Source organism: Daldinia caldariorum (assembly GCF_022478825.1).
Source record: "Daldinia caldariorum strain CBS 122874 unplaced genomic scaffold F4812scaffold_3, whole genome shotgun sequence".
Classification (NCBI taxonomy): Eukaryota; Fungi; Ascomycota; class Sordariomycetes; order Xylariales; family Hypoxylaceae; genus Daldinia; species Daldinia caldariorum.
The window spans coordinates 373,058-386,130 of record NW_025953039.1 but is presented as its reverse complement, the minus strand read 5'-3'; the positions used below and the strand labels follow the sequence as shown (position 1 = coordinate 386,130).

Genomic DNA, 13,073 nt, shown 5'->3' with positions numbered 1-13,073 from the left:
CATACACGTCTAGCAATACTTTTCGGATAGAATACCGGGGCCAGGAACAGCGCCACCATCCATCTAGCAAAAATAGGGTGGAATCGTCCTGGCGCTGCCACGCGGGTAACAAGGGTGAGCCCCTCGGCAGGCCGCCAGAAATCCACCCACTCGATTCTATCCCAATCGTTGGGTCCTTTACACGTAGAATATCTTTCGATTCCAAAGAAATGACCTGCGTTTGTAGGAATATTTCATGAAAGTAAGTTCGTATTGCTATGCATTCATGTCTACCTCTTATCCACATGCTTGGATCCCAGCTAACCAGTCATGAATAGTAGCATCCCTGACATGTATCTGTTGAGTTTGTTCGATCCTCCTGTACGACCCCTCAATTAAGTAAGTACAGGTAACTTTGGTTCAATCAGAGGCGCAAGATGCTTGACTTCATGATATACCATGGGCATATGACAGGCACCCGATGAGCTTCTTGTCTAAAGATATCATACCTTACCCAATGCAGTCCTTGCTAAGGGGGTTGATTGGATGGAAGCATTAGTCTCCCTGGGTAGGAGCTGATTTAATAATCTAGTTATACGGAAGTAAAATCGAACTAAAAACGTAAACTAATATCGATCAAGAGGTAGATATTAAGTTATACTACTTAGAACTAATACAGTCATGTATACTTGGTGGTGGAGTGAGTGGATCAAATCTTTAATGGTTCTTCCATCTCAGGTCCTGCTCAATGACAGGTTGTGCTAAGACAATGTTCCTAACAGGTTTCTTTCAATCGAACTTATCTGGAAAGGAAGTCTTACATTCCAAGATATCAAGATTTAGGACAATTTCACGCAAGATTTTGGCAGCATTTGGTATAAGCCCGTTCTATTGCCAGTTGTGTAACTGCTAAATTTACAGAACCTCCATTCATATATCATATATCACTTCACAATTACACTCTTCTCTAATCACTTTGAATTTGCTCGCGTCTCATAGCGTAACGACTATCTTCTTAGCCGAGACACTACCCGACTTCCCTAAATCGATCGCGCCCTGAATATTTTCGAGACCGTGGCCGAATACCAACGGCTTCGGCAGACACTGGAACTTCTTCTGAGCTAAGGCGGCGGGGAGATACTGGTCGAAGATGAGGGATCCGACTTCGTTATCCTTGATCGTGCCGGCGAACACCATCTTGGCCTGGACTCCCTCGGGGACGTCGGCCGGCTCCATAGCGCAAGCTACGAACTTGTTGCCCTCGACTTTGCTGATCACCTCGAACACGGGCTTCCGCGAGCCGATCTGGATCGCGTAAGCGCCTGCGCTCGTCTTCCCCTTGAAAGCTTCGATGATATCTTGCGTGACGGTGGGGCTGTTATAGTCAAACACGCGCGAGGCACCAAGACCCTTGCAGTACTCGAAGTTCTTCGGCGACGACGTTGTGTATACCTCGTATCCGGAGGCCACGGCAAGCTGGATGGCGTTTGTGCCGACGCTTGATGCGCCGGCCCAAATAAGCAGTGTCTTGCCGTTAGGTTTCGGGTCAACACTTGGGTAGTCCAGTGCTAAGAAGTCCTTCTGGTATAGGCCGCAGGCTGCTGTAGATATTCCCAGGGGAAACACGGAGGCTTCGGTAAATTCCAAGTCGTCCGGGATGGAGACGACGATCTTTTCTTTGAGGACGACGTAGTTCTGGAACCCGCCAGACCGAGCGTCAAATCCGGCTGTAAGACCAGACACGCGGTCGCCGACCTTGAATTTGCTGACATTGGGGCCAACTTCGACTACTGTTCCGGCGACGTCGCTCCCTCCAATGTAGGGGTATTGAAGCCAAGAGAACAACTGCTCTCCCAAAATCTGGATGTACCAGTCCATGGGGTTAATAGCGGTGGAAGCTACCTTAACAATAATTTCGCCATCCGCAGCAGTTGGGTAGGGTGTAGATTCGACCTTTAGGGGATGGGCCTTGGGCTCAGTAAGTAAAGCTGCGCTGTTGGTAGGAGTCATCTTGGAGAAGGATGTTGTAGTTGTGAGATCTTATAACTATGCCTTTATTTTCGAGTTTAAGTCTAGAAGTTGGTGATCTTCAAGTTTCTAGATTAAGTTGAAATTTGTTTGATATCACTACTAATATATATATGATAGCTGTATATCATGAAAACCGGCGGGAACACAAAGATCCCTTTAATAGACGCGGAGCCACGGATCCGTATACCGGTCATAAATGTTTAAAGCCGGCCCGAATGCCTCTGCTTCCGGAGGACCCGATTGCTCGGCCCCGGTATTTCCTAATTCAGCACACACAAACTCCGGCATTATTAAGCAATATATTTACAATAAGTACCAGACGAAATCTGAAGTTAAGAGAGGTATTTAATTCAATCTAGAGCTATTATATAAATCGAAATTTTGAGTTATATCTACGCCGTTCACAGCCGACTCGGGGTATCAATTTGGATATCGGTCCCATTTTCAATATTTCTGGATACCTGAAGAGGTGCTCTCGTCTCGTTGAACGGCGTGCGTGTAGACAGTTCCGGTCTCCTTCCGCCGTTTTTTGAACAACGTGCATAGGCTATTCGCGGGATGACAATGCACCAAGAGCTAGTTAACAGGAGAATGCTGTAAGTTTTCATGCAAAATACCTAGAAATATTCGTAGTACATAGTAATTGAAGCCTTGTGGCCCCAATATGATGGTAGTATTAATCTAATAATCATAGTCTTCAGATACGAAGGACTAAACTTTAGGTCATGAAGGCTTTCCTTGTGCTCGCGTACAATGCGCAACTAGTCGAAACGAAACCTAATAGTTGGTATCTTTACGGTCAGGATTGCATGAGAACACGACTGGCCTGTCTACTAGGTAAGTTGGACTTTGGTAATAGTTTACAAGACCCATCTGCCAGGGATGTTTTAAGGCTGAAGTATTCTACTATTACTTGCCTGTTTCGTTGCGTAAACTAATAATTGAAGACGATAAGAGTTGGTTTAGTTTAGTTAGTCTAGATATTACGCGATGTATTCTTTAACATGTTTTAGCTTGCTTCTTATTGGTCAATTGTAACTCAATGGCCTGTCGGAGTTGTAGCTGACCAACAGTACTGGAACTTATTGATACCGAGAAGCAACTAAACCGTACAATACAACAATAGGTAACAACTTCATATTTCTGCAATACGTACCTATCCAAGCTTCAGCCAACTTCCTGTTTCGTGATTCAACTGTTTATTTATTTTCCTTCACGGCTTCTAGAAAAAATCTGTCAAGTAGGTATCCTAAATACAGTATCTACACTATGTGGTGGTACCATACAATTATTACACTCCCATCCTTTTAAGGCCCTTTATCAGCTTAGGCATATCTTGGCGGTGTGGACTGCGCTATTCGGGTCACGACCGCACAGTAGAAGGGGCTGGAAAATATACAGTCGCAGCAATATGCGAATGGGCTAGCGAGAGCAGCCAATAACAACCCCTTTCCCCCCGCCTTTTTTCGACCTGGATTTCGACGGACGCCCTGCTCGTCAACCCAAGGGCGTACTCCACATCTCAATTACATGACTGCATGGATTAGTTTAGTTTTCGGCGCTGTCAGCAGAGCCCGGAACTGGCTTTTGCTGTGGTTGCGATACGGCGAACGAGCAAAGATGGCACGATGACTCTTGTTTAAACTTGGGATCTTCATCTCTCCCGCGTCCGGCTCTAGCGACAAACGGAGCACCGCAACGCAAATCCTACTTGTGTGAGTTATATGCATTAACTAATACCTAAGGTACTGTAGTTAATTCCCCAAGGATCTAACTTACAAGGAGGAAATATCTGTCTTGTGCCTTAAACTTCCTCTCCCCATCCCTTTTCAAAAAACTAGTCGAAAATTGTTCGTACTTTTCCCCAGATTTCTATTTACTCTTAACGGGAACGTGTCCTACTTTTGAGTCATCTGTCCAACTTGTCTTGTCCAACTTATACATTTGCTACGTCCGAGATTGTTAAGGCGAAGACGAAGGAACTACTGTGTCATTATTACAACTGGCGCCCTTCTTTACCAATTCTTACCCCTTGGGTGTAAATCTCTTGAGCGGTTGCTGCGCCCTAAATGACGACAATCGACGAGTTAGAAGAGATGGAATTTGTTAATTGGGATGGTGCCGTTGTCGGCACCGGCTCCGAGCCTGTAGTCACTTCGGAGGGCGTAACAGGTTCTATTGATGCTGATGCAGCAGCCGCAGCCGCAGCCGCAGCATTGGTGAACCAACCCAATATGGATCTCGTCTTTGGGGACGTCGAGGGAGATGACTGGTCTTACTGGGCTCTTGAACACTTCGAGTCCACTCAGATACCTCAGGAGGCCGATTCGGTAGTGCCGCCGGAGACAATATCTTATGCCGACACGCAGCTTTACTGGGAAGTACCCGCCGTTCCCTGCACGCATTGTGCAATGGGAGGTTATCAATGCAAGCAAATTAGAGAAGGTAAATATAAGGGCTATTGCACGAGCTGTGTGGCCCTGCGTTGTGAGTGCAGCTTCGGTCCCCAAGAACATAACTTGACTGCCGAGGCCGGGGCGACTTTTCCTGCGAACCCCTGGCCGGTCATGGGCGATAGACCAGAGACATCTATCCTACTTGAGGATGAATTAGCTGCAATGATTACTTCGCCGCCGTCTGCCCCTGGCTTAGTTGCAGTTGCAGACCACAGTCAATCACAGTCAAAGCCGCCGACTACGACTAAAAGTGGTACAAGGTTTTCCCGCGAGTCAGTGAAAATTCTGAAAAACTGGGTATCGACGCATAGCAGACACCCATATCCTACAGAAGAAGAGAAAGAAGGTCTGCAGAAGATAACTGGCCTTAGCAAGACACAGATTACGAACTGGTTAGCAAATGCCCGCCGTCGTGGAAAGATCCAGCCGAACCGAGCGACATCCCCCCATATTGGCCGAGGATATGTCCAAGCCATCGATATTCCACAGCGGAGAGGCACGCCAGCGTTATTCGAAAACATGAACCCATTGCAGCGATGGGCGAATTCTCCACCGGAAAACGAACCCGCGTCCGTGGCCGCCATTGCCAAAGCCGTGTCAGACTCCAATTCATATTCGCAAACCTCCGGATCGGGTCGCAACAGTCCCTACGTCTCTAACTATTCAGATGATGGATCAAGTAGGTCGCTGTGCAATCAATCGTCTGCTAGCAGTTTAGGTACCTCTCACTCGAGTGGAGGTTCTTTCGCCTCTGCATATTCCAGCAAGTCGCGTGGTTCCTTCGGTTCGTTATCGTCCTTCGTCCGAACTCGAGGCCGTCGTCGTCGCCGCCGAGCCCCACCGGTACGAGCCGACGAAAGCCTCAACCAGCCGCTCAAGACTTTCCAGTGCACGTTCTGTACTGAAACTTTCAGAACTAAACACGACTGGCAACGACACGAGAAATCGTTGCATTTATCCCTCGAGCGATGGATCTGCTCTCCGGACGGACCGAGGACTCTAAACCCGGAAAACGGTATGATGAGTTGCGTCTTTTGCGGCGAAGCGAATCCAGATGACTGCCACATGGAATCTCATAACTTCTCGGGGTGTACCGAGCGGGCGATGGAAGAGAGGACATTCTACAGGAAGGATCATCTTCGACAGCATCTTAAACTCGTGCACAACGTCAAGTTTCTTCCCTGGGCGATGGACAAGTGGCGGGTGGCTTCTCCCGAAATCAGGTCGCGATGTGGTTTCTGCGGTGTCGTACTGGATAGCTGGACAATCCGAGTAGACCACCTGGCCGAACACTTCAAAACCGGTAACACTATGGCTGACTGGAAGGGTGACTGGGGTTTCGAAGCCCCCGTGCTTGAGATGGTTGAAAACTCTATTCCACCTTGTGAGAGACTTATCATGGTTTTTTCCTTATGCAAATTTTCTAATTAACGAGAACAGATTTGATTCACGACGAGAGGAACACCCCTCTACCTTATAAGGCGAGCAGTAGCCCTCAGGCGACCCCGATTAATGCTTACGAGCTACTGAAATGGGAGCTTCAGCATTGGGTTAAAACGTTCACTACAGATACAGGAAGAGCGCCGACGGATGCCGAGATGCAACTTGAAGCTTGTACTATTCTTTTCGGAGCCGAGGCTCAGACGATGAACTTCCAGCAACCTCGTTGGGAAGCCTCGTCTTGGCTACGTGACCTTATAGTATCTTCGGAGGAGTTGTCTCGAAACGCTGCGTTCCGGCCGATCCATAACCAAGCGGACAACCGACTAACTTCGCTACGTATCAACGGCAAGGACAGTATCTTCGAAAACTGCGAGTTCGAGAGGCAGATGCAGGATTTTGTCAAGGCGAAGCAGCTACTGGGCCTAACGGCCATGGATCACGAACTTCAGGTCGAAGCTTGTCGTATCATCGGTAGGATGGAAGAGAAGTCTAGCCACCCAACGGAAGACATAGCCAACTGGCTGTTGCGACTGATATACGGTTCTACAACCTGGCTTGAGAACTTTAGGCAACGGGCGCATCTTCCGCGTAGCGAGGACGTCGGGGACCTTAACTTGAGGTCGAAAGACCCTAAAACGATCGACTCTACTATTCACAACTACAGTAGATTGGAACGGGAGCTGGCTGAATACCTCGAGGGACAAAGGACAATGGGTGTCGAGCCTCAAGATGCCGACCTCCAGCGGGAGGCCCGCGTCATTATCTACGACACGGACGACGAATGGAACCAGACAGCTGCAGATGATAAGGAGTGGCTTGACCGCTTCCGAAAGCGACATCCACCCGATGGTACCGCTACGACATCTACATCAAGTGTTTCTCCTCCCGAGCAAAGGCCATCGCCGTCCCAAAACCAACCGGCTATTAGGGACTCGCAATATGTCGGACCGCTCCTCAACTTCAACGACCTACCATCCTGTCATAACCGACCCGCGCCAGCAGGAGGAGGAGGAGGAGGTAATGGTCCCAGCAACTCTATCAAGACCGGACCCTTCTTCCTCAACGACGCAAACTGCTACCACCGCCTGGCTCGGGGCCTTAGCCGCTTCGTAGCATCGACCATGTCGCCCAATAACCCAAACTGCCATGTGCCAACCGACGAGGAGATTCGGTACCAAGCCCGGTGGCTAATCTACGACGAGTAAGTTCTCGGTGCCCACATCGTCTTCCCTGAAGAATTTGTAAATAGACTAATCCATTCCCCCCCTCGTCGCCAGTGATGACCCCTGGAACCAGACCGCAGCCGACAACTTCGAGTGGCTGCAGCGCTTCAAGCGGGACGTGGGGATCCTGCCGGCGGACACCGGGCCGGGGCTCGGCAGCCTCAAGGACGTGGCGTGGGCGCCCAGCTCGGGCGGGACGGGCTTCGCGCCGCCGTACGTGGCGCCGAACCCGGCGGCGACGATGGAGCCCCTGAACGCGAACCCGACGATCGTGCTGCGTGACGCGCGGCCGTTCGAGCCCGCAGCCAGCACGGCGAACCGCTTCCTGCGCTCCTTCACCCGGCGCTACCCGGCGCCCGCCAAGGTCTTCTGCAGCCGCGAGCTCGAGACCGGGCTGACCGAGTACGTGCGGCGCGAGGTATCGCTCACGGGCGCCTTCCCCTCCGACGACCGCCTGCGCGAGCGCGCCCGCCAGATCATGGCCATGCAGAAGACCAGCTGCGACGACCCCGTGCTGCTCGAGCGCTTCAAGGCCTCCGTGCAGAGCGCCGGCCTGCAAAACCCAGACCAAGACCAAGGCCAAAACCATACTTCTTTCCCATCTTCTTCTTCTTTTTCATCTTCTTCTGCTTCGAACAGAGCGCGCGTGCCGGATCCCGGGCCCCTAACCCCCGGCGTGGCGGCCGATCTCGCGACGGTTACCGCGGGCGCGAATCCCAGCGCCTCCGATGCCGCGCTGTCGATGCTGCCGGAGGACATGGAGATGGACTTCCAGTTCACGGAGCAGGAGATGAACGACATGCTGCAGGAGGTGAGTTCCGACCTGGACGGCGGCGCGCCGCTCAACCAGAGCCCCCTGGACGGCATTCACACCGGCACCGGCACCCCCGGCTCGGGCTTCCACATTTAATCTCGAAACGACGTTACGAACGGCCGGCATTTTTCTTCGAATCCTTTCCTTAGTCGCATGTTAGATACCATTTGGGAAGAGTAGACCATTTTTTCGTTTTCGTTTTCGTTGGTGTTGGTGGTGTTGGTGGTGTTTCTGTTGTTATTTTGTGCCCAATGTAGGTACCTGACCTAACCTACTTACACTGTCTAACGCATACGGCCGGGGCTGGCATTTTGGATTCAACCTCTCCTCATAGCATCTGTAGCAATTAATAAAAACAAGTAGTAAACCCATCGTGCTATAAATATCCCATCGTCCCGGAACATTTGGAAGGATTATTTTTTTTGTCTTTAGTAGCAGCTCTTGCATTAAGTTGAGAAGGCACTGAAGCATTGGAACATAAATACTTGAATTTACTGAAGGAATATCAACCTACGGAAACATTACTATCGTGGATATTAACTAAACTAAACTAAACTAAACTACACAAGGACTTTGATCAGACACTTGGAATTACATATATACTATTCCTACCAACAGCATTTGCGGAACGCATTACAAGCATAATATTTATAACAGCCAAACCGGCTGGACTTTTAAGAAAGGGTATCGTAAAATAATGGTAAAGCAACGAATGTCCCTGGAGTCAATATCTCAACAGTGGAACTGAAAAAACCAAGTCCCTAAAACGCCATCTCCTCAAGTACCCCTATACTACACGTACCTAGGTATGTCCCGTTAAACCGACGGGTCCATACAATGACTCTACTAGCCCGATGGTTTATATAGTTCTGCTGAACTGCATATCCCACCATACGAATTAAAAGTGTTGTGGTGTCTCGGGTATCTCCCAGACATTTCTCTCGTCGTTGTTTCGAGGTCGTGCTTGAGCTGGAACACTACTTCTCGGCTTTATCCGAGACTTTTGGGCGGACTGAGGAGCAAAGGGTATATTTGACGTGGAGGTAAACCCGTGTCCACTGTTTCGAGCTGGGCTCGATGGGACTGACGATGCGCTCAACGTAGGAAGCCGAGATCCATTCTGTTGAGCCGGTGGACTTGTAATAGGTTCCGGGACACGAACCGGACTGGAAAACGTAGCCGCATCTGCAAGCTGTCCATTACGTTGATTTTGCATGGCAGTTGTCTTTTCACTTTCTGGAGTGACTTGTGCTGGAGGACTTGAGGGGAGCTTTATTTGGTCAGGCTCTGCTGGTGTCAAGATAGTCGTCGGTACGTTCGTTGAATCGGATCGTTCAATCTCTGGTTTGAGAGGTAAGACTTTAGACAACCCTGTGCCCAACTTTGAAACTCTTTGGTCGCCATTTACAGCTTTAGGCTGTAAATGGCGCTGCAGGGGCGGTGTAATTTTGCGTTCGCTTCCATTCGCAACTGGAAGCGAAGGATATATTCCATTAGCAGAATCGGAAATTTTAGTTCCTTCCATTCTGTTCGTCTCCTCCTTGGCTTGATTATCTTTTCTTGCCTTTTCTTCAGCTTCGGCTTTCTGCCTAGCTTCTTTCTTCTCCTTAGTGATTACATTAATTTTGATTCTTTTCATGCCACCAGTTATATTTTCTATGTCGGCTGTGGAATCCTTCGCAGTCGCTGCTGATTCCTCTGGTACGCTGACTGGAGGTTCTTTTCTAGGAGGCTGGGAAGCACTCTCCGTTTTGATGTCTGGGATTGTAGCCTTTCTTGGTACTCGAGCACTCTCCTTTTTAATTGGCGGTGCTGGTCTGGTCCTTCTCACATTTAACGCAGTAGGTGCCTGAGTTCGAACACTTATGGATGACTCCGGGCGAATGCTATGCGAGGTAGTAGGCCTCATCATTGCACCAGACGCGTCACCCATTGTACCTGCCGCACTTAGGTTTCGAGGTAGCCCTGAGCCATTTTGTGTAGGGATTCCGCGAGCGAGAGCCTATAGATTATTGTCAGATACCTATCAAGACGTTTTTTTGGAGATGCTTACCTTCTCTGTGGCGAGAATTGACGAGCTCCCAACCGTTTTCCTACGTGTTATCTTGGGCTCGTCGATTTCTGTATATTTAACCGGTTTTCTCTCCCGTTGAGATTTCCTTACAGGGGCGGTGGCCGAAGATATGGTCGAAGCTGCATCATCACTAGTTGAGCCGCTCTGAGGAAGGGATTGACGTTCACGTTTGGCCTTAGCTCCAGCATTTAGCTCTTCAAATTTGTGGCTGCTGATCGGGCGGTCACTCGGAATAAGCAGTTTGCTTAGCTCGTGAGCTGCAGCTGTCCAAGGAACATCGGGTAGAGGTGGAGTCGGGGGTCGAGAAACAGATAACTGCAAATTGTATCCTGACATACTTCGTCTGACTTTGCTGGGATCGACTGCCTTCGCGCTTGATGCTTGTGTCGGGGAGGAATAATTCCCAGATACAAAAGTTCGCGGCTTCTTCGGCGGTTCTTTAGGCGGCGCGCTCATGTAGGCGTCAAATTGGTCAAGTTCGGAACCAGACCACCAATTTGGATCATACGGAAAGCCTGCAATGCCCATCCCAGTCAAGGTGTTTCGTCTACTGAGCGAACTGACCCTACCACCCATCTCGTAGTTGAGTCCAGTGGGAACATCTGCCTTCAATGCAGCGGAATCGTCACCGGCCAAGCCACTTAGATGACTGAGAACACCTGAATATATGGCCCGGTCGCTATACCCACCCTCGAGCACACTGATAACTCGACCGTCAACACCGAGTCCTTCTTCAGATGCGAGCTTAACCACATCTCGAGTAAGACGAGCATAGAATTCGGTTGGAACATTAACCTTATGCCGTTGCATCCCAGCACTTTCCCATTCGCTCGCATCGAAGCCAGCGGACAGAAAGATGACGGCTTTAGGCACCTGACCTGAAGCGCGATATCGTTCGGTCTGCGTCCGGAGATAACTGCGAGCTTTTTCCAAGAGAATCGAATATTTGGATTGATACAACTTCCAAAACTCTACGTCCGTCTTCCATTCTTGTAGATGAACGTTCCATATCGATTGCCCATGCGCATTTTCCACACAGACACTAGCATTTCTAACCTTCTCATCATCACCGTACTCGCATGGATAGGAGTTAATATCGTGAAGGCTGAAGTATCCAATAGACGTTCGTTTCCATGCCGACATATTCTTGGTTGCTGTGAAGCTACGCTTGTTGTGATCCCAAGCGATGGCTTGGGAACCATCTCCGTGATGCAAATCGAAGTCAATTATTGCGGCATGTGTCAATCCGTGATTCATAAACCCGTGCATAATACCGACATGTACGTTATTTACCCAGCAGAAACCTGAAGGGTGGGATGCGGAGCAATGATGGCCAGGAGGGCGTGCAGCGACAAAGGCACGTTTGTACGGCGAATCATTAAAAACTCCGTCGACAGCTTCGCAAACGGCACCGAGAGCGCCTTCAAATGCGTTCAGGGACTCCGAGCATAGATACAGGTCTCCCTTGTGAAGCTCCTGAGGCAGAGTTGTATTTGATCCCCTATTCATTTCGGGTCTTCGTAACTCATTCGTGTTAAGAGCAAGATTCGATCCGGCAGATTCGCACATGATTTTGAGTTCTTCCATCCACTTTGTTCCATGAACGTTGGTTACGGCTGCGGAGTCCAATGCAAGGGTGCGGTCGGTTTTGCGGATATGAAAAGGGACATTGGGAAGCGACAGGGGGTCGAGCTCGGGGTAAAGGGGGTATCTTCCGTCACAGTGTCGTTCTCCGAGTCGAACATATGCCATCGATATACCAAAAACACACGCTTGGATTCTCTCGGGTCGTTCGACAATGCTATTCAGGTCGCCCTTTGTGGCACGAGGTCTCGAATATCTATGTCCATAGCATGCATCATTTAGAATGACAATGGTTTCTGGACGGTAGGTTGTCGATTCACTGTGGAGCAATTCCAGCTCTTTCTTCATATACGTCCTTGCTACAGAAGAGGCAGTATGCACGGGCTTCTCCCTGAACTCTGCCAGGTTAAATGGTGACCTAGGGGACCTAGGACCGTTTGGCGAGAGGTGATTGGAGCTACTTCGCCGTGAGGGCGCGCGACTCGGGGCAATCCCGTTGGAAGAGTGTAGGGAATTCATTGAGGTCTTTCGTAACAAGGTGGGTGTTGATGATCGGGACAGTGAATTGAATCCGCTCGAGTTGACTCTGCCTACGGGACTTCGAGAGGGCGCCCTAGCGCTAGGGGAAACAGAAGACAATCTTTGAGCTGTATGATTCGCTTGTTCGTTCAGATTTGGAGAGGGGGAAATGCGCAATGCCGAAGGTCTCGTTGTAGAATTCGTAGGTGAGGTGGAAAGAGCCAGCTTATTTAATGAACGTAAAAGCTCATGTTCGTCGAGGGAGTTGGAGTTGGAGTTTGCTGCTTCTTCGAGCCTTGGTTGAGCTCGACCACGCTCAGGGTAAGCCATGGCTTCGACCTGTCCCTCATTGGAGGGATTATGGTGTGGCCAGGCCGATGAAAAGCGTCAGATGCGTCAATTGCGGATACTATAGATGTGGACTATAGATGTGGACGATAATGTTTGGGTGAAGGCGGATGGATACACATTGAAAGGAGGGGGGGGTATTTGATGATGTTGATGTGAGAATTGTTTGATTTAAATCGGACCCTGTCGATACCGACCTGTATCCTACCTGTATCCTACCTGTATGTTTTCCCTTCCTCACGTCGCGCACGCTAAATTAAGTTTAGTCCATGTGGCCCTTTTATGCAGTGTCGCTTTAAAGTGGGTCATTACGTATGAATTGAGCTGCATATCTGTAGGCTGGCGATTCCGGAGACAATTTACCAGAACAAATGTTGGCGCATCTCCTTAGGCAGTTACCAGCATATACGAGGACCTTATCTTCCGACAACAACCATTTAGTTACAACTAATAATGATCATAATTAGATCAACTAACGACGGATACGGAACTTGACTTTCACTAGATTCATGTTAGCTTAATTATTTTTATATCGAATTAACTATTATGATACCGGTATTAGTTTTGTATTTTTAGAATGAAGATTTAACTTATGAGAAGTA

General features: G+C 49.3%; 3 protein-coding genes across 3 annotated transcripts; 1 reads left to right on the top strand and 2 right to left on the bottom strand.

Annotated features, from left to right (window-relative positions):
* Nucleotides 1–249: 249 nt before the first annotated feature.
* F4812DRAFT_261563 (GroES-like protein) lies at nt 250–2,140 on the bottom strand. The gene has a single exon (XM_047930814.1). It carries the CDS (start codon nt 1,987–1,989, stop codon nt 973–975), a length of 1,017 nt encoding a protein of 338 aa, XP_047792648.1. The 5' UTR covers nt 1,990–2,140; the 3' UTR covers nt 250–972.
* Nucleotides 2,141–4,079: 1,939 nt separating this feature from the next.
* Nucleotides 4,080–8,042, top strand: F4812DRAFT_456338 (uncharacterized protein; the record flags this gene model as incomplete). Its single annotated transcript, XM_047936969.1, has 3 exons — nt 4,080–5,850; nt 5,907–7,110; nt 7,187–8,042. 3 exons carry the CDS (start codon nt 4,080–4,082, stop codon nt 8,040–8,042), a joined length of 3,831 nt encoding a protein of 1,276 aa, XP_047792647.1.
* Nucleotides 8,043–8,672: 630 nt separating this feature from the next.
* F4812DRAFT_261404 (Arginase/deacetylase) lies at nt 8,673–12,573 on the bottom strand. Its single transcript, XM_047930812.1, has 2 exons — nt 10,000–12,573; nt 8,673–9,948 (listed from the first exon to the last, which is right to left on the bottom strand). Exons 1-2 carry the CDS (start codon nt 12,451–12,453, stop codon nt 8,845–8,847), a joined length of 3,558 nt encoding a protein of 1,185 aa, XP_047792646.1. The 5' UTR covers nt 12,454–12,573; the 3' UTR covers nt 8,673–8,844.
* Nucleotides 12,574–13,073: the final 500 nt, after the last annotated feature.

Excerpts from the sequence above, each read along its gene's own strand:
- F4812DRAFT_261563 (XM_047930814.1), bottom strand. The coding sequence starts at position 1,989 with ATGACTCCTACCAACAGCGCAGCTTTACTTACTGAGCCCAAGGCCCAT.
- F4812DRAFT_261404 (XM_047930812.1), bottom strand. The coding sequence starts at position 12,453 with ATGGCTTACCCTGAGCGTGGTCGAGCTCAACCAAGGCTCGAAGAAGCA. Across the intron at positions 9,949-9,999 it reads CAATTCTCGCCACAGAGAAG|GCTCTCGCTCGCGGAATCCC; the intron begins GTAAGCATCTCC and ends AATAATCTATAG.